This window comes from Electrophorus electricus, chromosome 18, assembly GCF_041902795.1.
Source record: "Electrophorus electricus isolate QZ-2024a chromosome 18, ASM4190279v1, whole genome shotgun sequence".
NCBI lineage: Eukaryota > Metazoa > Chordata > Actinopteri > Gymnotiformes > Gymnotidae > Electrophorus > Electrophorus electricus.
In genome coordinates, this window is record NC_137514.1 from 4,792,294 (window position 1) to 4,818,705 (window position 26,412).

The window sequence follows — 26,412 nt, forward strand, 5'->3', positions numbered from 1 at the left end:
TAAACATGTGGTGAAATCAAATCATAGAAAAACAACAGTAGACAGTAATAGTGAAAGTAAGAGCATTTCCACTCGCACAATGCAAAGGGAACTCAAGGGATTGGGACTAAACAGCTGTGTAACCTATGATCTGGGGTTGCTGCACTTGGTCAGGTCTAGGTTCAGCAATGTTATGTGCCCAAAGAATGAGGTCAGCTGACTACCTGAATATACTGAATGACCAGGTTATTCCATCAATGAATTTTTTCTTCCCTTATGGCACGGGTATATTCCAAGATGACAATGCTAGGATTCATCAGGCTCAAATTGTGAAAGAGTGGTTCAGGGAGCATGAGACATCTTTTTCACACATGGATTGGCCACCACAGAGCCCAGACCTGAACCCCATTGAGAATCTTTGGGATGTGCTGGAGAAGACGTTACGCAGTGGTCCAAATCTCCCATCATCGATACAAGATCTTGGGGAAAAATTAATGCAACTCTGGACAGAAATAAATCTTGTGACATTGCAGAAGCTTGTGGAAACGACACCACAGCGAATGCGTGCCATAATCAAAGCTAAAGGCAGTCCAACGAAATATTAGAGTATTTAATAAAATATTAAATATTTTTGGCCAGACAATATACACACACACACACACACACACACACACACACAGCTGCTTTTCTTTGCTCTGGGTCTATAGTTCATATCGGCTAAATATTGTGCATATAAGATAAGTCACAAACATCACATTGGATTTGGTGATAACTGTGATTATTACAATTTCTTGGACTACTCTGAACTTTAGCTCAAGGTCACTTAGTAGATGTTTTACATTTTGTTATATTAACAATGCAATTAGGTAACCAATTAGACCGGCTAGCTAGCTAGATATATTATGTTGCCTAGCTGCCTAGCTAACAGCTGTGCCTGTATGTGTTCAAAAGACCAGTGAAACAGGAGGACTTATTTCTCCTTAATATTAGGAGAAAATATATAATTTAGCATTTGTTTTATATTGTATAATGTATATTGTATAATTTAATAGAATACGTAATTCCCACCCTTAACCCTTATTAGAATAATTTCATAAAAACATCTTGTTAGCGTGCTGTTTGAGACTATAATGTGTGCACAATTATTAGGCAAGTTCTATTTTTGAGGATTCATTTTATTATTGAACAAATACAGTGCTCTTGGTCAATCCAAAATGTTAATAAACCTGAAACCTGAATATTTAAGAAAGTAAAAGTGAAGTTTTAGCTTTCTTAGGAAAATATCTATGTGTGCATAATTATTGGGCAACTATTAGTGTGCAGAATTATTATGCACCTAAATGAAAAATAGAAATTTACCCATCTGACTTGTTTATTTTCATCTGTTAAAGTGAGAATAATAAACAAACAACATACAAATAAAAACATTTACAAAAAACATTTCTGACATTTTAAAAAAATCAGTGACCAATATAGCCACTGTCTTATTCAATAATAGTCATAAGCCTTCTATTCATGGGGTCTGTCAGTTTTTTAATCTGTTTACAATCTGTGACGGGCGAGGGAGGGGCCATACCGTGACACAATCACCTTTGTGCAGGAGCAGCTGCAGCCTCCCAGACACGGTTCAGAAATCTGTATTGTTTTCCTTCACCATAAATCTCCCAGAAGTTCCAGAAGTTCAAATTATTTTTAATCTTTAAGGCCTTTACTGGCTAGACATGAAGTGGAGTACTTCGATGCATGCAATGGAGCATTGTCCTGCATAAAAATCATGGTCTTCTTGAAAGGTGCAGACTTTTTTCTGTTCCACTGTTTGAAGAAGGTTTCTAAAAACTGGCAGTAGGTTTGGGAGTTTATTTTAAGTCCATCGTAAAAAAAAAAAAGGGCCAATTAGCTCATCTTTAATAATACCAACCCATAATAGTGTCCCACCTCCACCTTCCTGGTGAGTCGAAGTGGAGCTCTGTGCCCATTACTGATCCAGCAAAAGGCCCATCCATCTGGTCTTTCATCAGTCCATAAATCCTTTGAAAAATTTGTCTTCAGATATTTCTTGGCCCAGTCTTGACGTTTCACCTTATGTATGTTGTTCAGTGGTTGTTGGTTTATAGCCTTCTTTACCTTGGTCATGTCTGTGAGTACTGAAAACCTTGTACTCCTGGGCACTCAAGGTGGATTACAGTTCTGGAATATAACAGCACTGGAGGATAATGATTTCCAGCTCACTTCATGATTCATTCTTCTCAAATCTTTGACAGTTAATCTGCATCTTTTTTTCCTCAACACGTTTCATGCAAACCTGTGGACTATTTGCAACAAAACGTTTGATGGTTCTGTGATCACACCCCAATAACTTACTAATTGTAAGAGTGCTGCATCCCTTTGAATGACTTTTTACAATGTTTGACTTTTTGCTTGAGGAAATTAAGCTGCCTAATAATTATGCACACCTTGATATAGGGTGTTGATTTCCTTAGGCCACACCCTCTCACATTACACAAATACACATCACCTGATATGCTTAAATCCAATAAGCATTCAAGTTTATATAGCTTGGAGTTGGAAAATATGCAAAAAGATTATGAGATGATCAAAATATTATCTTGCCTAATATTTGTGCACACATTGTAAGATGAACTCAGATCATTTTGATATAAGTTAACAGCTGCATGTGTTTCTCTTCTTGCGTGGTCGCCTAGAGCTCAAGTCTCTTACAGAACTTCAGGAGGTTGACTGACTGTACCAAGTGAGTCCTGATCATCACACTGATATGTGCATTACATTAAGACTGGAAGCAGCATTTGGAGCACAAACACCCAGCTGTATAGACCTAAGAACCTTGTTTAAAAGGTTTACTTGCTATCACAGCTTTAAAGATGACTCTGATAAGTGTACAACCATTTACAACGCATTCAGTTTCCCTCAAGTAAACACAAGAAACAAGAAACAAGGTAGAAAAACAACTTAGAATAACTTACTATAAAATATTTGGTTAACCATCAACTCAAATTGTGCTTTATGTCTACAAGAGTAAATAATCCTATTTATTCTTCTTTTGTAACTTTCTAAACAAAAAAAAATGGCTACCTCAAATTTCAAGTATTTATTTAGTTATTTGTTATTATCAAAGAATTCTGTTTGAAATGAATAACTCACTGGAGTGTGTTTCAGGGGAGATTTTACTCATTTTGCATAGATCACAAAGGACACAGCAGCAAGTTCTGAAACAGATTAAAAACAGCAAGTAAAAAGGGCTGCATCAAAATTATTATTATTATTATTACTGTTGTTGTTGTTGTTGTTGTTGCTCTTATTGTTGTTGTTTTATTGTTGTTGTTATCTTAAAGTATAGCTATGTATTTTGTACCCATAATAAATAACAAGTATATGCATTTGTTAGGTGGTTAGTATCAATATCATTTAGTTTGAAATATTTAAGTACGTATCTCCCCAAAGTGCCCCAGGGCTGTGCTGCACTGCTTCTTCAAGTGGTCTGCTTATAAGGCAGAAGTCCCGCCACGTCTTCCCCAAACAAGGTTTCTGATTGTTGGGACATATATTACTTGCAGCAGGACAAACTAGCTACTAACAAAGTAGCTACTAGCAACACAGAGAGTATGCTGAACATGAAACCCAAGCAAGTCATACAATATCCAACAAGCAAACTAACAAACACAGATCTTAAAAACAGCACTCAACAAGGGATAACTAGACTCAGGTGAATGCAATCAGGGTGGAGGACTAAACAAGGAGGCAGAACAGAGCAAAACCAAAACAAAGAAGCACATGGAAGGCTATCGCCAATGGAAGCGAGATGTCCAGGGATGGGAATACCTGACAAGCCAACATAAATAATCTTGTATATTTCACCAAAAAACAAACAAAAAACAAATAATTGGTTTAGCATTGGAAGGGAATAAAAGCATTTTCAGGTTGATGACACTATTAACAGCAGCATTTAGACAGGGCCTATGATTAATCCATATCCAATCAACCATTACTAAACTATTGAAAAGTACTGAATGATGCTGTCACAGATGACAGTCCCTCTCCTGCAAGCTCCTCAATATTAATCAGCATTCCCCTACTTATACCGTATTAATGATCATCACCTGTTGTAGTAAAGAAACACCATCACTTTGTTCTGTGTGAGGTCTTGTTGATTTTCTTGCATTTCTGAGCTATCCTAGTTCTTAGTGGTTGTTGTTTGTAGAATTTTTACTGTTTTTTAGATTAGTTCTTTGGATTTTGTCTGCCACTTTAAACCTGTCTTCTGGCTCTTAATAAACTCACACTTGGTCTATATGTTCTGAGCTTGTGTGTTACATTTGCATAGTGACTACAGTGTTTCATTTGTTTATAACAGCAATCAATACACCTCCTAAGCAGGAACACACATTATTTACATTAAGTTGTTGAATGTCACTTAAGTATAGAAATGTGGTATTCTCCATGATCTCCTTTTTCCATGTTTCTCCTCCTTTCAAAGTTTTGTATCTCTTTACATTTACACAAGTTTCTTTACATTCAGTGTCAAAGTCAACATAGTGATTTGAAGCTGAATGGTTTGAATTACTTGCGTGAGGGCAGCTACTTTCAATGCACTGATGCATAGACAATATAATCTTTTAGATTTTGGTGCATAATGGATTTATGATATATGGAAATACAACAGCAAGAAGAACAACAACAAGAGCATTAATACATTTTATTTCACTACTTTAAGTAAAGTGTGACGCTGGCAGCACAGAGGGAGCAAGAGGCAAGTTTGCTAGAAAGTGCTCATTATATATTTTGTATATACATACAAGATCATGAAGACAATTAAACAAAAGATAGCAAACAGATTTTGAAGATCATGATCACTGTAAAATCTTTACAAAACTCTTTTTGAAGCTTTACTGATGCACAGATGATACCTCCTTACCTTAGTTGTGTGTCAATTACATATGTGCTTGTATAGCTTTACTTTATTCACATAATCTATTGTATACTATCAAAACTGTAAAATATCCAGATCCACCACAATACCAGGGAGGGACCATGTATATTTTGTACAAAGACAATAAAATTACTTTTCACACACACTTAAAAAAAAAGATTGCGATCACTCTCATCCTGGTGGGAGTGTGAGAGGATTCTGCTAGCTTCCTGCTGTACACTGCTAATAGACCTTTTGGGATAAGACAGAGAAGAGAGTGCTGCACTAATCCCATCACCTCGACACACTAGTGGAAGAAGTTTCTATAAGAATAAGAGAACATTGCAGACTTTAGAAATATTAGACCTATAGCAGAGTGGGGAATCACATTACATTGGTCCTCTGGGTAAAAGCATCTAGGTTATTTAAACTATTATTTAACTTTTTGCTTCTAATGTGAAACATTTTATTTTCAATATTTGAAAATGTCCAAAAGCTGTATATTGTTTCACAGGTTCCCTGTTCAATGCTTCATGTAACAGCTTGATTGTATGGAGAGTAAATGAGAATTTGAGTGTATGGAGACTAAATGAGAATTTGTTCTCAGTCACATAATAAAATGTAATAAAATGCTGACAGAATTTGTAAGACCCACAGACAAATTATGTAATCATGTCATCTGGACTTCTGTTATGGTGCTTTCACTGGGGATAAACAAAACACCAATCAACTTCTTGTACTGTTGTCTGACCTGGAAATAGATGAGACAGGGAGCAGGCAACATCATTCAACATGTTACGTTGCATCACTAGACTGGTTTTATCAGTAGACTGACAAATATATGCCACTCATAATCTGAAATCAGATGAAATTTTAGCCCTCCCTCTGTATTCACTGGACTGATTTACAAGTAAGCAAAATATTAAGACAAACTAATTTAGCATATAAGAGACAGGTTTTTGCTTCACAGTGTTATAAGTCTAAGTAATTTGGTGAAAAGGTATGTCAACAGCATGAAAAGAGGAGGATACCAGCACAGATTGAATGGCATGGACTGAGGAAGTCAACACATATTTTTGTGAGAAAATATGAGAGGTAATACATTTAATTTTCATAGGAAAGAGGGATGAAAATGACAAAAAAAGAGTGCAGGCTACAATGTCCTGGAATTTTAGGTGGCATGTCCAGAAAAATGGTAATAAATCTAGTAGAATGCAACTCTTTGGCTTAACATAAAGTTTAAATAAACTGAACTTGATGTGAATTAAAAAGATGCTACAAATTTGATAAGTAATGTTTCCATTCGGTGCAGAGCTGTAACTAGGATAATCTGGGCAAAAATAAATACTATCCCCTCACAAACTCCTGTGGTCTTTTTCCTTGCTCCGTTAAAAAGTGAACAGTTCTCTGGAATATTCAGTTGTGTATGGTTTCCCCACTGCTAGACATCAAATCAGCTCTGAGTAAGTAAGAAATGGATGCTGCATTGTAGTGACACGTGACAGATTTGTAAGTGAGACAGCCAAGTCTCTTAAACACAGCAGGTGATGACTGACCTCTTGGTTGAGGACACAGTGGACCAGGAAGATGAAGGTGCCCTGCTGGGAGTTGAGGACCAGGAAGAGGATCTCCACCACCTTACTGCTGCTTGTGAATGGCCCCAGGATCCAGGGACATCCCAGGATGATACACTGGGCTATGGTTTTAAATGCAATGGTCCTAAAGACAGAGAGACATAGAGAAAGAAAGAGAGAGAGAGAGAGCAATTATTAGCTTATAATTTTATCCATTACTAAAATATCCTCTACTACAGAGTAACTAAACTATTAACTATTAATTATAGTGTCATTAACATAGTAAAATGTATAAAAAGACCCCTGATACATAATGAAAACAAGTATCAGTCTGCACAGCGTAAGCACAGAGTATATACAGAATATCAAACTATTTGTCACATTCGCCCCTCCCTCCTCTGTTTAGTTATTGGTTTTGTTTCCTTGTGCTTCCTTGTTTTGGTTTCTGTGGGTTCCACCCCCGGTTAGTATCTCCACATTATTTTTATTACATGTGTCTTGTTTGTCCTAGTTACTCTCTGTATATAACCCTCATGTGGTCATTTTGTCTTTGTGCAGTCTCGTTTACTCATGTTACATCGCGGAGCCATTTGTCATAGTGTTTGTTTCTCTGGTTTGTTGGATCTCTGCCAGTTTTTGGATTGCTCTCTTTGCCTGTTCTCCATCTGTTTTGTTTGTTTCATTGACTGATTTCTGGATTTTATCCCTGGCTTTCACTTTAAATTATGTCTGTGCAATTCACTTTTTCTCTAATAAAGCTGCAATCAGCTGACAAAAAGCAACTCCATCTCTGTACGTGCTGGGATTGTTACACTATTGCTACTCAATATGCCATACTGTAATTAATGGTATTGTTACACTGTAATTGTAACAGTGACTATGTCAAATGTTACTGATTGTTTTATTCTAAATATGAACTATATGATATCCAAATGTTACAATATAATGTGCTGTCTTCCTCTACCTGCAGCCTTCTTGGTCTTGACCATCATACTGAGTGGGGGAGATGTAGTAGGAGCTGCAGCTCTTGCTCCTGCAGTTAAACCTAAGGTAACCCCAACACCCCTCACAGAAGGTCAAGATGCTTTGGAATGCTAGTCCCTGCTTTACTGCCTGACCGGACTTTCAACCCTGGCACAACCCACTCTGACCAGAACTCTTTTGGCTCTACTAAAAAGGGCACTCCACTGCCTTGTCAGGTCTTCAAAGCGACTTTGTAAGGAATGTTTATTACTCTGCATGGACACGTGGCCCAAAACTTAATGACCCAAGATCTGGGCTGAGGCACTGATAGAACATAAATACTCTGCTGGGAATTTAAGGATTTCTTCACAATCCAGAATGCATAGATCAGGAAAATTGGAATTTGGAATTTGACCTTTCCCATACGAAAGTTTTTCTCGCAAGCATGGCAACGAGACCAGATTTATAAATGGATAATAACGTCATTGAATTTCCATGAGTACAACAAGATTTTATAGTTGATACTGACTGTAAAGACAATGGATCCATAGTGCCTCTCAGTGACTATAACAGACTGCCCCATCTGGACTTATTAACCATGTATGGCCAACAATGCATTGTGATATACATAACATTCTCAGTACAACCTCAATTCTGAGTGAGATCGAACTAGCTATCATCGCCGAACTGTTATGAAACCCGCTCTCACTAAATTTGCTAACTTCATGAAATTATTATATCCATTCCTAAACCCTTTAATTCTATTGTTTGCATACTACCCTTTATACGTGTGTTACTTAGTGATTACTTCCACATCTCAAGTATAATAGACATAGGAAGCTTGTTTAAATGAATTATACTAGGACAGTACAATATGTTTGTAATAATCATGCTTTCTATCTTTCTCTATCTTTCTCTTCTGTGCTCTTATATCTGTATTTTCCATTAATATGCTATCTCAAGGTGTTTAGCACGTTGCACTACCCTGCGATATTTCTGTCCAGGTTAATATTTCCTCCCCTCATTAGTCCATATAATAACAGGAATCTCCTCTGTAACGCTGCTGGCCCGAGTGCCGCAGTGCGCGGGGCAGGACGCACAGACCTCCTCGATCATGTGGGACATTTATTAACATGAAACACACACTACACGACAGCCACTTACAAAAATTGACAGTGAACATGATTACACGGTTTTACATTTAGCAAAGTACACACTAACAAAGGTGATCACACAAACACAGACGTTACGGCTATCGCAAATAGTTACAATGACGGATGTTGACGTTAAACGACTTACGTAGCGACAATGACCAACAAACAAAGTTCATGTGGACATGGGTTTAAATAGACCCAGCAACGCTTGACAAAGCCTGTGCACATGTGTGCAATTTCAGGGGGGTGCGGTTACTAAACAGATAAACAATACACCTGTGGATTCCCCGCACGCGGCGGACCGTGCCACGTGACAACCTGTATTATGGGGAAGGAGCAGTGCGTGACATCCTCCCTTTCAGGCAACCTTCCAGTAGTTAGATTTGTTTGCTCTTTGGGTAGGATAGTCTTATCTTAGTTAGCACCATAGCTAATCAGTTCTCTGGCTTACACTAAAGTTCTACCTCTATGATTTGTGTTCTTTCCTTTTATTGTTTTCTTTATTATTATTATTAGTAGTAGTATTTGATTTATTTCCTTTATCTCTTCATTCCCCTTTCATTTATCCCACAGCTGTCATTCATTAGAGATTCTGTACACCCGAGTCTGCTATAGTAGCCTATAACACCTGTCTCACAACATCAATAATTTGTTTATTCATTAATCAATAAACTTCACATTTTTTCATCAAATATACTTGGCAAGTATATTTGAATCAGTGGTATTTGGTCACTGCACAAAATATGAACTAATTGAGAAATGAGACTGATGTTAATAAATCTTCGGTTTTTCACAGGTATTAGTTATTAGATATTAGTTAGATTAGTTTTTCCCTATGTGTATAGGGCAGTGCCCCCTTCCAATAATTCATAAAATTATGCATTTTTGATACACAATATAATGTGCTTCAAAATAATGTGTGGTTTGTTACCTCATCTGTTTAATCTGGGAAACGTCACTGTTCAGGCGTGTCAGAGCGACCATGATACTGAAGATGATTAAGCTGAACAGGATCGTGTTGCACTGTAATTGCAATGAAACATTACTGAGTTAATACTACAGAAGTGTAACCAAATCACACTAATCAAACCAAAAGGATTATTTTCTCCAGTATTCAAGAGTAGCTACTGACTATTTAATTCAGGCAAAGCGAAAGTAAGTACAAAGTATTGGTTAAAACTGTTCATCCCTAGTTTAGTTGATGATCACAAAATTTTAGAACAATGCTAGCTTTGAATTTAGATTTATTTAAAATAAATATTACAATAAAATAAATATTTTCAATAGTTTTATTGTACAGAAAATGCAAAATAGATTCAATTCAAATTTGTGTAAAATGGTAGAAGTAGCCAGTTGCTTGTGGCTAAGATCAGTCAGTAGAACTTTACTGATAATTGGTCAAATCAAACACATAGTCAAAGCCCAATGGGAAGTCAGGACTGGCACAAGATAAATCACAAACCAAGGGGACATCCAGAGAGAAAAAAAAATAGTTGAAAAGCCATTGAGCAAAAAAGACATTGAAAAAGTCAAAAGGGCAAACTGGGACAAACCACCCAGTATGCTCAGTGGCAATACCGCACTATGAAGGAATGGAAGTGTCACGAATGGCCACCCTCCTGGTGTCCCTGTTGTCAGGGTTTCCCTGTCGTCTCTTTTCCTGTACTCCCTCGTTCCGCTCCTTAGTTTCACTTTCTCCGCCTCTCATCTGTTCCTTGATTCCAGTCCTTGTTTTGGTTCTCCCAGTTCTCACGTTCACCTGAGTCTGTTTAGTGCCTAGTGGTCCTGATTATTGAAGCCCTGTATTTTTGGCTCCCAGGTGGTTGGTTATGTTGGGAAGTCTGCTTTGTTCTGTGGTGTTTAAATTCCACTCGCTACATTGTCGTCACTCTTGCTTTTCCATTTGTCTGGTTCATGTGTTGTTCTACCTCTACGTGTTCCCCTTGCCCCTGTTCATTTTGCCCTCAGTGATTGTGTTTTTCCTCATTTAATAAACCGCACCCCTGTACCTCTCGCCTGTTCCTATGGGACTCATTACAGGAAGTAAACAGTATTTAAGGGTGAGGTGAAAATTAGAAACATGTGATACATATTCAGGGAATGTTGACCTGAAAAGGTTCCTGATTGTAAACCAAAAGATTGGTTTTAGCTTGAAAAAGTAGGTACCTGGTTGCCTTGTATTTTGGAGTTAACTGTGCCTTCAATACTAGGTTAACAAAATGATATGTTTTATATTCTGTTTTATAATTAAAGTTCGAATTGCATTTCAAAATCTTAAGGCAGACAGATTACTCGTTTTTGTTTTCAGGTGGAATGAGCATCTTGATCGTCTGCAATGTCCCCTGGACTGTGTGGGGTTAAAAGCTTAAAGCTGCAAAGCATGTCCATGAAATACATTTAGATGTAGTACTTGCTATCATTTTATCAAACTAAATAATTAACCACTACTTTGGCACATGTACCAAACCCTAATCTAGTTAATACTTAGATCTTGAGGGACTGTGAATAATAAGGTTATCAGGGAGGGGGAGAGGCTTCAGAAAGCATAATAAATGCTCCATCATTTAAAGGCCATTGTGGAATCAGTTCATCAGCACTTACTGCAAGAATGAAATAAACTGGACCCAGGAAACTCCAGATGAAACCCCTGTCCTCCTTAAGCCAGCATCTACAGAGGAAAGAACAGACAACAGAAACAGCTGTCTGATGTTCTTACTATGAAAACACATCAGTAGACCTGACTAGATAAAGGTACCATATTTAACTCTCTCCTCCTCAACCTGATTAAACTTCCTCCAAATGCTCTCCACACTCACTTGTCACTTCCATATCCATTAGGCCCCAGTGCTGCAGACATGCCCACCACAATCAAAGAACTCCCATATCCAATCACAATCAAACACCTCATTATAAGTGCCTCCTTCTGCTTTGATCTGATCTTTGATAGGCTCTTTACAGTGATAAAGAGAAGCACAGCCTCAATGAACATCCACACAAACGCAGAGAGAAAGAGGAAGTGCAGAACACCTGCCAACAGTGCACACACCAGCTGAGAGAGAGAGAGAGAGAGAGAGAGAGAGAGAGAGAGAGAGAAATAATTACAAAACAATGCTATTATAATTTGTGTTTCCAGTTTATCTATATATATATATATATATATATATATATATATATATATATATATATATATATATATATATATATATATATATATCACATTGTTATGTAAACTGTTGAAATCACATTATGAAACTCTAAACTCAAAAAAGAAAGTAATCAGGCTACCAAAAATTAAGTAAACTTAAAGTAGAAAGTGAACATAATTTATATCTAAATTATTGGTCTGTTAACTTTTTGAGGTACAATTACTCAAAAACTGTAAGGTTGCTGGGTTACTTGTTTTTTAAAATCTGAAACATAAATAATATTTTACAGTCTATGTGGATAATTGTGCTCACCTGTTTGGGTTGTATGTACTGCAGGAAGTGTTGTGTGAGCAGGAAGAGGAGGTGAGCCAGCAGTAGGCTTATACACAGGTTGATCAGAGCAGGGTTTGTCACTCTCGGGTTCCCACGGAAAATGGCAAAGGTCAACAGAGCCAAGCTCAGGAACACCAGCCCTACTGCTACAAATGTCGTATTTAGCAGCACTATGAGTTGATCACTCTAAAAAGAAATGAAACAAAACAACAACAACAACAACAGAAAAACAGCAATCCATCAAATTTCTTAAATATTGTCTGTTTTAAAATGTTGACACTGCAATCAACATGGCACTTCTTGCTCATTATAGAGGAATAGGGGACCTAGGTAGAAATGCTAGGAGTTTCATAACTTGATATACATTGTGTCCATGATATGTGTCTGAACAATGACAATCATCAAATACTAGTGTAAGGGTGCAGACTACGGCCTGACATTCTGCTAGTCTGATATCTGTGGCATGACGTTCATGACATTCATTAACAGTATAAATATGTCACTTCCAACCAGAGACAACCAGGTCTTTGGCTAGCAAATCGTTTCTAGTAAAGGACCGTATAAACTCATATAAAATAATTTTAATGTGCCTTTCTGAAAAGAGGTTAGCAGAAGGCAGTACTGTATCTGCTCTCAATGAACAGGGTCAGGGTTAGGGCATTATGTCTTGGTGAAGAACAGGCTCAGGGTTAGGGTATTATGTCTTGGTGATGAACAGGGTCAGGATTAGGGTATTATGTCTTGGTGATGAACAGGGTCAGGATTAGGGTATTATGTCTTGGTGATGAACAGGGTCAGGGTTAGGGTATTATGTCTTGGTGATGAACAGGGTCAGGGTTAGGGTGTTATGTCTTGGTGATGAACAGGGTCAGGGTTAGGGTATTACATCTTTGTGATGAACAGGGTCAGGGTTAGGGTATTATGTCTTGGTGATGAACAGGGTCAGGGTTAGGGTATAATGTCTTGGTGATGAACAGGGTCAGGATTAGGGTATTATGTCTTGGTGATGAACAGGGTCAGGATTAGAGTATTATGTCTTGGTGATGAACAGGGTCAGGGTTAGGGTATTATGTATTAGAGATGAACAGGGTCAGGGTTAGGGTATTATGTCTTGGTGATGAACAGGCTCAGGGTTAGGGTATTATGTCTTGGGGATGAACAGGGTCAGGGTTAGGGTATTATGTCTTGGTGATGAACAGGGTCAGGATTAGAGTATTATGTCTTGGTGATCAACAGGGTCAGGATTAGGGTATTATGTCTTGGTGATGAACAGGGTCAGGATTAGAGTATTATGTCTTGGTGATGAACAGGGTCAGGGTTAGGGTATTATGTATTAGAGATGAACAGGGTCAGGGTTAGGGTATTATGTCTTGGTGATGAACAGGGTCAGGATTAGGGTATTATGTCTTGGTGATGAACAGGGTCAGGATTAGGGTATTATGTCTTGGTGATGAACAGGGTCAGGGTTAGGGTATTATGTCTTGGTGATGAACAGGGTCAGGGTTAGGGTATTATGTATTAGAGATGAACAGGGTCAGGGTTAGGGTATTATGTCTTGGTGATGAACAGGCTCAGGGTTAGGGTATTATGTCTTGGTGATGAACAGGCTCAGGGTTAGGGTATTATGTCTTGGTGATGAACAGGCTCAGGGTTAGGGTATTATGTCTTGGGGATGAACAGGGTCAGGGTCTTTTCAATACTTGCATTTTATGTTGAAAACATGCTTATAGAATCCTTCTTTTAATAATTTGCAGATCTTCAAAATATTGTGCAAAGTTCATCGATGACTTTTTTGAAATACTGTAACATTTCCTGTGACTGACAAGTTTTATCATAAGTGATGATTTTAAAGTCCACATAACACCAAAGAACTTTCTATTTTATTTGAAATGTTCATATTGCATATTGGTGACCTGCAGAACCAGATTCTAGATTTACTCATTTCTAAGTTTATCAACATTTCTTACATTATTGTTAAGGATTTGGAATTTTTTGTGTTTTCTTTGACATACTGATCTTTCTAGAGCCTTAGTCCAGCTATGCTTTGTTTCAAAAAATGTACATAAATGAGAGTACATGTGATAAATTCATAAAGACTACAGCTGTGTCACCATCCACAAGATCAGACTCCACTGATGTCTCCTAGATCACTTCAACTTGAACATTTTAATTGTCATGGATGCTTTTGCCCTGTTAAAACCTACAATGACTAAGGTTAAACAGAAAGCTCCAAGGAGAAACGTCATGATAAAGAGAGTACAGAACAGCTGGGTATAAGTGGAGAAACAACAAACAATCAATTACAACACCTATATACAAAGCCTTTCTACTTTAATCAACTACAACACCTATAAACAAAACCTTTCTACTTTAATCTTGTGTTAGGTGGAGCTAGACAGTTTCTTCTCTCTAAGTTGATGGAAACATGAAAAATACCCACATTCTGTTTGTCATGGAAGAAAAGCTAACAATGCCCTAAAGCAGATAATCACATATCTCCTCTCCAGTAATGAATTTGTGATTATACTGTGATTATACGATCAATACCTCACCGTCAAATAATGAGACAATGCAATGCCACCCCAGAACAAACCAGTTATTAATATAAATGACCTTAAAATACTTAAACCATCTTAAACCATCTGCATATTGTCTTGATACTAATAAATGACTTTATCAAAAACAAATTTAAATCTGTAACTGCTGATCTGCTTCAACAAGTTAATGTATTATGCCTATTCAGCCATATTCCATAAATGACTGAAAACCGATGCAATTAGGCTACTGTTGAAAATGAAAACTCTTGATGTTTCATTACTTAACAACTATAGCACTGTCTCAGATCTTTCTTTTATAAGTGACATAATAGAGAAAGTAGTGTATAATCAACTAAACAAATTTTTAAATGTAATTTGTCATCTTCACAATTTCCAATCAGGTTTCTGCCCACACCATAGCAAAGAGACTGCCCTAATTAAGGTACTAAATTATAAAAGCCCCTATACTGGCTCGTAAGTATTACTAGATCTTGGTGCTACATTTGACACTGTAGAGCAAAAAGTACTTTTGGCAGGAAAACTGAATAAGGCTATCAGGAACTGTCCTCCAATTATTTGGGATTTATTTAGAAAGTATTATTTAGTAAGTATTTATTTATTATTTTGTCAGGATTGGGAGTTATGAATCTGACAGGAGAGCTGTAACCTGGAATCCTCAGGGATTAATTCTGGGCCCCATTTTATTCAATCTATATATGCTCCCATCAAATTCTACAACACACACACTCACACACACACACACACACACACACACACACACACATAATTTCACAAATATTTCACAGATATACTTGGCTTTCTCATTGGCTGATTACACCCTAAATTTAGTCCACATCTTTTTAGGGATCTAAAAACTAAACTAAAACTAAAAACACCTAGTCATAAATCTAGCAGGTATTATAAGTGTAGATCTCCCTTTTACAAGCCACAATTAATTAATCACCAAAATATCTTTCTATCATCTTAAGTATACAGCCAAAATCAAAAATGTAATGTCCCAACGAGCATTGTGAATTTCAACAACCCTTGAGTAGGCCACTTTCAACCACCAGAGAAAGGTACAGAGTAGCATGGAAGAAAGCATGGGCAATCAGCCATTCCTGTCCTCTTGGCTCTTTAAGAAATGATTGAAATGATTTCACTTTTGTGAAGTGTGATCCGTCATTCCTTTACCTGAGTTGGGTTGATCTGCATGATGAGGGCGAAGGTTGAGAGGTGATCACAGGAGCAAACACTGTGACTGCTGTTGGTCTTGATAAGTGTACAGCCATCTACAACCCATTCAGTTTCCTTCCAGTAAACACAGGAAGGAATATGATCAGGGTTTAATATCTAGGCAAGAAACAAGGTAGAAAAACGTCTTAGAATACATTAATATCAAATAGTTTGTTAACCAGCAACTCAAATTTTGCTTTACGTCTACAAGAGTCAATTACCCTATTTATTCTTCTTTTGTAACTTTCTAAACAAAAATCAGCACCTCAAATTTCAAGTATTTATTCAGATCAGTTATTCATTATTATCAAAGAATTCAGTTTGAAAAGAATAACTCACCGGAGTGTGTTTCAGGGTGAAGTTCACTGGTTTGTTGAGTGTTTTGTTAGTGGTTTTGGGCAGTGTGGCTGACACCAAAGTGGACATTAACGTTTGTTCCATGTTGGTTTCACTGTTGAAGCTTCTGTTCAGCATACTGGGTATGTTTGTGTAGCTCACAAAGGACACAGCAGCATGTCCTGAAACACATAAAAACAGCAAAGTAAAAAGGGTTGCCTCTAAATTATTATTATTATTGTTGTTGTTGTTGTTGTTGTTGTTGTTGTTGTTGTTGTTGTTGTTTTAAAGTATAGCTATGTATTATGTACCCAAATTATATGACAGGTATATACATATGTTAGGTAGTTAGTATCAAAGTCAATTTGTTTTAAATATTTAAAGACCTTGTACCTTTATTCATTTCACTTTTAGATATCCCAATGAGATCAATTTCCATTTGAGCATCTGCTGTGTTGATCACAGATGTTTTTCCCAAGAAACTATTTGGTCCAACTGCAAGTACGTGTATCTCTGATAGAAAAACATATGTTGGGTACATTAGCTAACATCAAACAGAGTAGCACAGAGTTCTGGTGAAAACAGTATGGAAAGTTTTTTATGCTGCACCCTGAGCAATACAACGCATGCCTTTATGTTTCCTTCCACACCCACTCCCCTTGTAGTTCACATAAATCTGTGTGGTTACCTATATCTGGGAGGGAGATGTTGATAGCATAGCTGGTCTCTGTGATCTTCACCAGTGCAGACACCAGTTTCTCTGTGGTATTCAGCATGGTGTTCAGAGAGGAGACTAGTTCATCCTGATTACTGCTTCCAATGCTAAGTTGTTGATGAGCAGTAGGAATGAACCTTTCCAAAACTTTCTCCACGACCTGCTCAGTAACCAGACTAAAATTACACATATGTAAAGAAATTGTCCACTTTCCTGCTACTGAACTGTCTATTCAGATAATCATTTACAGCTGTGTTACAACCTTAATTCACAACATTCATCAGGTGTGTGTGAGTGTGTCTGTGTAAATAAATAAATAAATAAATTTTAAAAATAATAAAAAACCAATATTTTTAAAAAATAACCTTAAGTTTGAGAAAGGCGTTATATAAATGCTACTACTACTACTTCTACTACTACTACTACTAATAATAATAATAATAATAATAATAATAATAATAATATTAACAACAATAATAATAATAATAATAATAATAATAACAGTGAGAAACATCTAAATAAGAGATTATTGATGATCCTACTTTAACTTACAACAGTGAGAAGTGTGTGAGTAACAGTTTATTGATGAGTTACTTTAATTGAGAATGCCAAGAAGCCTCAGATTCACAACAAAATGGGGAGAAGTGGGTGATTATCAGTTTATTGGTGAGATATTTTTTAGGTTCAGCTTTTATACTCACATTCCTTGTTAACTCTTTAGTACTGAAGTCATCAATCTGGCTTGACAGATTCTTATAACACTCTGCTATGATATTATCCTAAAACAAAAAGCAAGTTCTACAAATATCTTAGGACTTGGATTTTTGCACAGAATTATTAACGATGTTAAAAGTACATTGAAGTCTGAGGTGTAAAAAGGTAATTTGAAGAAGTATGAATCTTGCCACAAATTATATCCCCAGGTTCAGTTTACTGGCTTGCTAATTAACAAAGACTGTTAATTACTCTCTGAATCTCTGATCATTACCCGTGTTTGTCGGTGAGAGAGGTTCTTAGTGTTAGTCCAGTACTGGCAATCCTCAGACACTGTGATATCTGGAACTGAGAAAAGACAGTTCATCATGAAAAAAGGATTGCAAAAGGTACCGATATAACCCTGAATTCCATTATCTACTTCAATAAGTCATTATAATACTTTTAGCATTAACATTTTAAAGTGATACAGAGTGTGTTTTGCAAGATATGGTTCTGAAGGAAGAACTTTAACTCATTTTAACTTGTAAAATGAAACACCTGTAAGTTGTTTGTATGTCCATCATAAAGTGGCTAGTTTTTTTTTCAAGAATATTCAGATTTCAAAACCAGTAATGAGGCAAAGGTGAAAATAATGTGGTATCCCTTTCCATGCCGATATTAATGCCACTGCAGTGAACCTACTATTAAGAAGTATGTGTTAACCTGAAATAGTATAATTGATGGCTGTGGTCATCAAGATGGCAGAGGTTGTATCAGTTGTAACAGATGGAGGGGCACCTGTACAGCCATAAGAGTCTCCTTTGGGCAGGAATCCATCAGGTATTAACAGTCCAGAGTCACACACACAGCTGCCATCATGATTACACTGCGCATGCTCACCACAGGAAGATGCACTGCAGAATGAATGACCTGCAAGTGAATGGAAAATGTTGAAAACAAGAAGAAAAAAAAAACAATCTACTTCATACCTGCTTTAATTTTAAACTTTAAATAGTTTAGATGTGACTTATTTTTGATATGCCACAGAACTGAAATGTGTATTTGCAAACCACTTCTTACTTGTAGAAAAAATTCCAGTAGTTGGGAAGAGATAATAGATAAAGAATCCTCCATGACAGGATGCACGGTTTACAATTTGTCTAGTAAGAGAGCATGCAGAACTAGTACTACAAAGTAACATGCAGTTATATAGGTTCTGATTTGAGCTCTGAGATGGTTTGCATGATGTGATTGAATAGGACATATTGGTACCACTACGATTGGCTGAGCAAGTGCCATCTAAAACGTCTCCACCAATACCAAAGACCTGGTACCATCCTTCCTGCAGTTTAAGATCATTCATTGGCCACTCAGCAAAAGAGGTAGAGTTAAAGCCAATATTGCGCCAAGGGTCAGATAGAAGCTTATGAAAGATACAAGGATCTGAGAAGCAGAAGATTAGAGAGAAGTCAGATTACAAACATTTACATGCACCTCCCTATAAATACTACTAATAAAATATTAAATTTATCCTCACAAAAACTGGGCAGATATTACCTTCATAAACACATTCTCCCCATTGCTCATCTTTGTCATAGTCACTAGTCGTGCTGCACCATGAGGTGCTGTGGTTGAATTCCACACATGTGTTGTAAGTATTTCCTTTGTAAATAAAAGGCAGTGTACACGCAGATCCTTTAGCATTACCATTTATGGTGAAATTATCTAACAGTGAATAGAAAAAAAAATCAGATTACATTTTAGCATGTTTATAACAAACAAACAATCTGTAGTCTACCTAAATTCCCAACTTTTAATACTCTGATATCCAAAACTAATTATGAAGCAAAGATTTCAAGACCATTTTTAAAAAAGGTTAAATGGGGGTAAATCAGTTTAATGCTGGATTTGTAAAACCACTGTGTGCTCAAAAAACATATTTCTCTCATTTTTCATGTAACAATATTTTATGGTGTTTGAGTTTTAAATGAGTTTTAAAGTTATAGATGAGCTAAAAAAAAAAAATGTGTCTCAGATTTCCACAGGATATTTCAAGGTCACAAAATCCTTTAGAAATTCTAATACCTTGCTAATGTTGCAATGTAACATTTGACTATTAATTCTATCTTATAGTGAGACAAAGAACAAAATGCTTGTATATCTTAAAATCTACCTCAAATGTTATGTTATTATATTTCTTAACTTGCTGCATTGGTTTGAATGTATCTTCTCTCTGAATGTTCAGCTTTAATCTGATCTTCCGGCTCTTCACTGACACTCTAATTTTGGATCATTTCTACTTTGGATAACTATGTCCTTGTTAGAAATGATTGTTTATGGTTGATTAAATTTCACACCTGTGGAAATTGATCAAGTAGCTAAGAATGTTCCTACCATCTATAATAAAAAACTGGATAGCTAATGATCACCGCCATGTCAGTACTTTTGGTGATTGCAATGTGTCTGTTGCTTTTTCTCACTAAATGGCCAACACTTCCGTTCACTGCCTGAACTGTATAAACATTGCGTTATGTTACAGAAAAATAAGCTTACAGCATTTAGTTCCTTATCTTGCTACCTCAATCTGATTGTTACATTGCATCTTAATGCATCTACTTGCATTAAGAAAACAATCAAAGGAATTGCATTAAAGGAAGTATAGGGTAATATAAACATTTATATAAATGTACATTATACAGCATTTTACCTGCACATTCCTAATAGACAAACACTGAATCCTAATTAAAACCCTGATGGAGCGACTCCCGGCACACCAGCCTATTGGGCCATGGCCCCGAAACCAACACCAAATGGCCAAATGAGGTCAGAGGATTGAGCAAACTGACACAGGCTAGCGTGGACAGGACAGAGGGGAGGACAGCAGGAACCAAGACTATGACAGGGACAGGGACAGGCACAGAGACAGGCACACTGACAGGAAGGGGAACAGACACAAAAGTCTTCCTGTTGCTGGTTGAGGCAAGGTCTGGCACATCCAGATGGAGGCGCTCACCGCCAGTTTGGGTGGTGACGGCGTCTTTGTCTTTCTGGCAGATAATCTGGGCAGCATATCTGATGAGGTACCTGCCTTGAGTTCAGGGGCTGACGATGCTTCCATCTCACCAGTCCAGACTGACGAACAGGCACACAGGCCCTGGGACTGTATGCACTAGGTGAGGGAGTGTCCCAAGCCCTTTTTGTGGGAACATGAGGAAGCTCACAGGCTCTAGAGCAACATGTTCTGGGTGGAGCCTTGGATGCTGGGAACTTGCTGTTGGTCCCTGACCCCATATCTGATATGGAACTAGAATCCTCATGGAAGGCCTCTTTGACCTACATGGAAGGTCCTCAGAGTGGTGGGACTCCGCTTCCATCCTGAGGCTATCAAGGTCTTCATAGCTCTCTTACTTGCCTTAGTCCTTGTAATCATCCCAGTAGTCCGTGGGAGCAGGTAGGACCCTGCCGAGTTGGACCCTGGACCGCCAGACCCCCCCAAAATGGCCAGGGGAACTCTTCTCTTCCAGGCCGGTGGGGAGCATACCCACCAGGGTTCCTCCATGCAAACTAGGTTGGGGCAGCTACGTCACTTCCTTCCCTTCTTGGCTTACGCCTTCCTTCAGTGTTCTGTGTATCTGAGATGAAGATGAAGCAAGGCAAAATGCAGAGGCGAGAGACGTTTCCACAGACACAGACATTTATTGTGCACAAAACAGAAACAAAACCAAACACAAAGAACAATAATTGACAGCATACATAATGCAACAAACAGTCTAGCGCACAAAGTGGTAGCTAAAAACACAGCAGGTGTAACACCTAATCGAATAAAAAAGAAGGGGTGTGGCCATGTAGACAAACAGAAGCAAGATATCACACTGACATGGGGAGGAGTCTAGAAGGAGGGGGTCATGCTGTGAAAAAAAAATACTGAAAAAAGTTATTTATTTATTTATAGCACTGACATATTCATTGCCCAGTATATGTATGGATTTAGGCTTTACTCACAGTACATCTCAGTTACGCCAAGTGTAGACAATACTGCAGTAGCAGTGATCCCTGGTGGATAGAGACAGAGTTTACTGAGTATACATCCAAACATCACAATCCAAATATCATCATTTGGCTGAATTCATCTAGTATTTCAGGATGCTCATATTCATGAAAATAAAACTACAGTAACAAACAATTAGAACAGACAAGTAGAATCAAGCACAGGTTTAATCCTAAAACACATCTAGTTGTGCCTCCTGTGTCCTTCAGAACAGCATAAACCTAAATATGTTCCTAAGAAAAGTTCTTATGGACTTAAAACATTTATTCCACCACCAAAAATAGTCAACACAGAGGACTCACATGTCAGAAAGCAGGTCATCTCTCTCCACTGTGGTCTGAGTAGCAATAACAGAAGACAGTGACTGTGGAGAAGCACAGAGCTTAGTGCAGTAGGACACCTACGATTATATCATCAGCACCTTGACCATTGAGAGACCAGCAGGGAGTGCTCAATGGGTAAGTTTGATCCATAACCTTCCACCCATGATCATCTTCAGTTTCAGTTTCCATTACTTTAATGCCTGTAGTGCAGCATGTGGACGTTTTCAAGTATTGGTGGAGTTTATTTTACTTCTTGGCCACTACAGTGCAGTTTATTCCTTTACCACATAGGGGCAGACATGTCTAATTCATCGCATTCACAAGCAACTGGTACATGCAAGTTAGGCAACAAAGCATGGTTGTGATACATATATCATACAGATAAACTTTAGTCCTATTTAATATGTTAATGTTGATATCTGGAAAGGTTAAAAGGTGCAAACCATTGATTATATGTAAAAATCAATGGTAACACACACACATACACACACACACACACACACACACACACACACACACACACACACACACACACACACACACACACACACACATATATATATGGGTTAATGCCGATCTGAGGGGCTACCGCAGGTCTGATGGGCTAACTCTGATCTGATAAAGGTAAAAGGTGATATATGCATAGAGATGCACTCTATTTCATTACCTCATACACTTAAATACTTTAATGAAGACCACTTTGTATTATGGATGGTGTCATTTGTAGCAAGTCAGGCAGTGTTATGACAAGAGAGGGGTAGACTCCTCTAATGTGTGATCACACCTGTCACTCTCCACCAGTGAAAAGTACTTTAGTTAATCCCTATCCACTATCTTGTGTAACATCCTATTATGTAGACCAATCATGTTAGGTTACAAGGCTTCTTCAATTTCGAATGCACTGTTATGTCTATGCATTTTCTTTTCAGTGCTTTTGACCTACATGATATTTGGGGCAAACTCTGTGAGGAGAGTTTTAACCACAAAGTATGAAGACTGCCAGTGGTAATGTTTGGTAGACTCAACCAAGCAGTCAATATATTTACAGCATTTGGTAGATACTCTTAGCCAGAACAATATTTATCAGTATGACAGTCGGTGCTCTCCAAGCTCAGAGAATCAAACCCAAGTCCTTAGTGTTACCAGCACCAGGTGATCTACAGAAGCCCAGAGGGCATAGCTAACAATTCATTTATGTGTACTTAACAATTCATGGGTGTATAATTAACAATTCAGGACAGGACTATGGATCAGATCCATCTTAAATTCCATACTTTATATCTTGTTGACTTTTCCTATATATGATTCGGCATCTTGAATGAATAAGTGCAGACCTCAGGCCTCAGAGCGCTATGTCAGAGAAGAATTGTATTTATATACTGTACATTGTGTGTGTGTGTGTGTGCGTGTGTGTGTGTGTGTGTGTTTGTGTGAGAGAGAACTTGTTTTGACTACAGCAAGTTTTAGGACATCAGAGGTCACTTATGGGCTAGAAACTAGAGGAAGTATTTCTGCAGGAATCCATGTACAAAACCTGGCCACACATTAATCAATTCAGATAGGCCATTCTCTGGGAGGTACAGTCTGAGGGACGTGAAACAGTGAACCTTCACTGCGACCATCACTAATCTGAAGAAATCAGAGTCTGGGACCTACTGGTGTGGAGTGGAGACGGTTACAAAAGACACATTTTAAAAGGTGCACCTTCAAGTTTTGGATTGTAAGGAAAATCTGTATGACTCATAATGAGAGGTGTGTCTGTAGCAAAAAAAAAAAAAAGCAATTCACATGCAATTTAATATAAAGGTGTGTTTTGCTTCAGTCCTACATGTAGCTCCTACAACCCCCAGGACATGGACCAGCACAAAACCTCAGATCTCAGTGGCAGGCAGGTCTCTTCCCACAATGAGTGTAATGGTTTCTCCTGATCAGGATGGACAAATCAGCACTTTACCCTTGCCAGAAGGAAATGTGGGTTTTAATTAGCCTCTTGTGTCATATGTGGGAGAATATACTCAGTGATGGACACAGTTTGTATGTCTTTCACTCTTTTAGTGCTCACAGATACTTCATGGTATGCTCCTCTTTTTCTGAGTGTTGCAGCCATCATGTCAATAGTGGCCCTGCTCACTATTTGCACCCTTAGAAAGAGACACACTGAAACGTACCATGTAGGTAATTACTCATGAATAAACCACCAACACACAGATGTGTATGGAGTAAATATTATTTTGAAATCACTGTTCACAGTTCTCTAGCTGTTGTGTATGTTAACCCCAATGAGACAAGAAATGACATTTCTTGAACATTGTGCATTCCAAACAGTATAACACCAGTTTTTTTATATAACATTTTCATATCCTATTTATGCATTTGACTACATCTACCATTTTATTAAGCCTTCCACACAGTGATCAGTTATCTCACTCATGCACCAGTACTCGCATGTGCTGACCCAGCAAAACCCTATATATGTCACGTGGATGCAAGCCTAAAGGGCCTAGGTGCAGTCCTCTGTCAGGAGCATCCTGACAGAATTATCCCATACACCAATTAGAGTTTTTTTGCACTGAAATGGGCTGTTGTGGATCAATTTCATGGCTGTCTTTATGGTGAAAAGTTTACATTGAGGAATGATAATAATCCTCTCATGTATGTACTGACAAGTGCAAGGGCTCTCTGCACTGGCCACCTATGATTTCACCATTCAGTACGACCCACACAACATAATATGTTGCAGACTTACTGAATGAATGAATGAATGAATGAATGAATGAATGAATGGAAAGAGATCTTACCAGCAGTTGTTCAGGATAACTGCCTGTAACCATGTATGATATTTCTGTCTGTAACCATGGTTAAAATTCATCTGATTCACCTAATAAAATTCACCCCAGATTTTAACCTTAAATAAGCATAAATGAAAACATTAAATTCAGGTCAGCATAATGAGCCATTTCCTCTCAAGATGTTGAACTTTTACTAACAGTGTTTGTTAGTTTTCATTTCTTCTTGGGATTCCATTTTGAGTACATTTATGCACACAAGTCATTTTTCTGTAAGGACTGTAGTTCTTGACTGTCACTCTTTTGTTCATAACTCCTAGATCTACTTCACCTCTGGTTCAGTGTTCATAATGATCATTTAGTTGCACATGAACACAAGCACAGACACATACACACAAATTTTTTAATGAATATCTGTTGATATGATGCTACTGTCTTTGGTTGTAATGACCAATTTAACATGCCATGAACAACTATAACATACTTCAAAAACCTCTGCTTTTCCCAACAAGGTTCACTGTAAGCTCATACACGTCAGCAGGAAGACGGATAAATGCTGGCCTCATTTTTATTGACAGAATAATAGAAGGTCAGAGAACTAGCAACAAACCTCTGTCTTTACAGCAGCCAGTGTGCAGCGATAATGTCCAGATCACCCTTACCTTTCACCAAGCGTAGAAGCGTCTTTGGTATTGTAGTATTTTCAGCTGTAACTCCTGGTTATATTCTCAAACCCCATGAGACACAAAAGTCAACAACATGCATGTGAACAAGTGTGTCTTATAAGTACAGAATCACACTTGTGTCACAATAATGGCGATAAACTGCTACGAGTAGCAGTTTCATTGCAACATCCCTCAATTGTCATACCAAGAACTTTAAAATGTAGACATTTGCATAGTGCAAGTCATGCAAATCACACAAGGGCTGTAATGCCTCTCTAAAAAATGTCTCTCCTTTTTCTCTGGAACTCTTGTGTGTTTCAATGTAATTTTAACAACTTTTTTTTTTTCTTGGTCTATTTCCTCTCAAGATGTTGAACTTTTACTAAGAGTATTCGTTAGTTTTCCTTTCTTCTTGGCAGTGTGGAGATATCTTTGGTAGAAAATAAAGAGGCTTAAAAACATTTAATTCACGATTATATCATCAGCACCTTGACCATTGAGAGACCAGCAGGGAGTGCTCAATGGGTAAGTTTGATCCATAACCTTCCACCCATGATCATCTTCAGTTTCAGTTTCCATTACTTTAATGCCTGTAGTGCAGCATGTGGAAGTTTTCAAGTATTGGTGGAGTTTATTTTACTTCTTGGCCACTACAGTGCAGTTTATTCCTTTACCACATAGGGGCAGACATGTCTAATTCATCGCATTCACAAGCAACTGGTACATGCAAGTTAGGCAACAAAGCATGGTTGTAATACATATATCATACAGATAAACTTTAGTCCTATTTAATATGTTAATGTTGATATCTGGAAAGGTTAAAAGGTGCAAACCATTGATTATATGTAAAAATCAATGGTAACACACACATACACACACACACACACACACACACACACACACACACACATATATATATGGGTTAATGCCGATCTGAGGGGCTACCGCAGGTCTGATGGGCTAACTCTGATCTGATAAAGGTAAAAGGTGATATATG

At 37.7% G+C, this 26,412-nt stretch overlaps 1 protein-coding gene across 6 annotated transcripts; it reads right to left on the reverse strand.

Moving 5' to 3' along the window:
- Positions 1-4,681: 4,681 nt before the first annotated feature.
- LOC145643337 (adhesion G protein-coupled receptor E3-like) lies at positions 4,682-25,578 on the reverse strand. Of its 6 annotated transcripts, XM_081700803.1 has the most exons (19): positions 25,413-25,578; positions 21,944-22,005; positions 21,596-21,646; positions 19,151-19,318; positions 18,674-19,036; positions 18,317-18,523; positions 17,886-17,959; positions 17,599-17,676; positions 16,871-17,057; positions 16,576-16,695; positions 16,186-16,364; positions 15,805-15,963; positions 12,053-12,259; positions 11,411-11,643; positions 11,196-11,262; positions 9,526-9,617; positions 6,460-6,622; positions 5,559-5,654; positions 4,682-5,226 (listed from the first exon to the last, which is right to left on the reverse strand). In XM_081700803.1, the coding sequence occupies exons 2-18, from the start codon at positions 21,960-21,962 to the stop codon at positions 5,574-5,576; spliced, it is 2,448 nt and encodes an 815-aa protein (XP_081556929.1). In that variant the 5' UTR covers positions 21,963-22,005; positions 25,413-25,578; the 3' UTR covers positions 4,682-5,226; positions 5,559-5,573. The 6 variants fall into 6 exon arrangements, with proteins under 6 accessions (XP_081556929.1, XP_081556928.1, XP_081556930.1 ...); XM_081700802.1 differs by having other exon boundaries at positions 4,682-5,654; positions 21,944-21,978; XM_081700804.1 differs by having other exon boundaries at positions 4,682-5,654; positions 15,805-15,921.
- Positions 25,579-26,412: the final 834 nt, after the last annotated feature.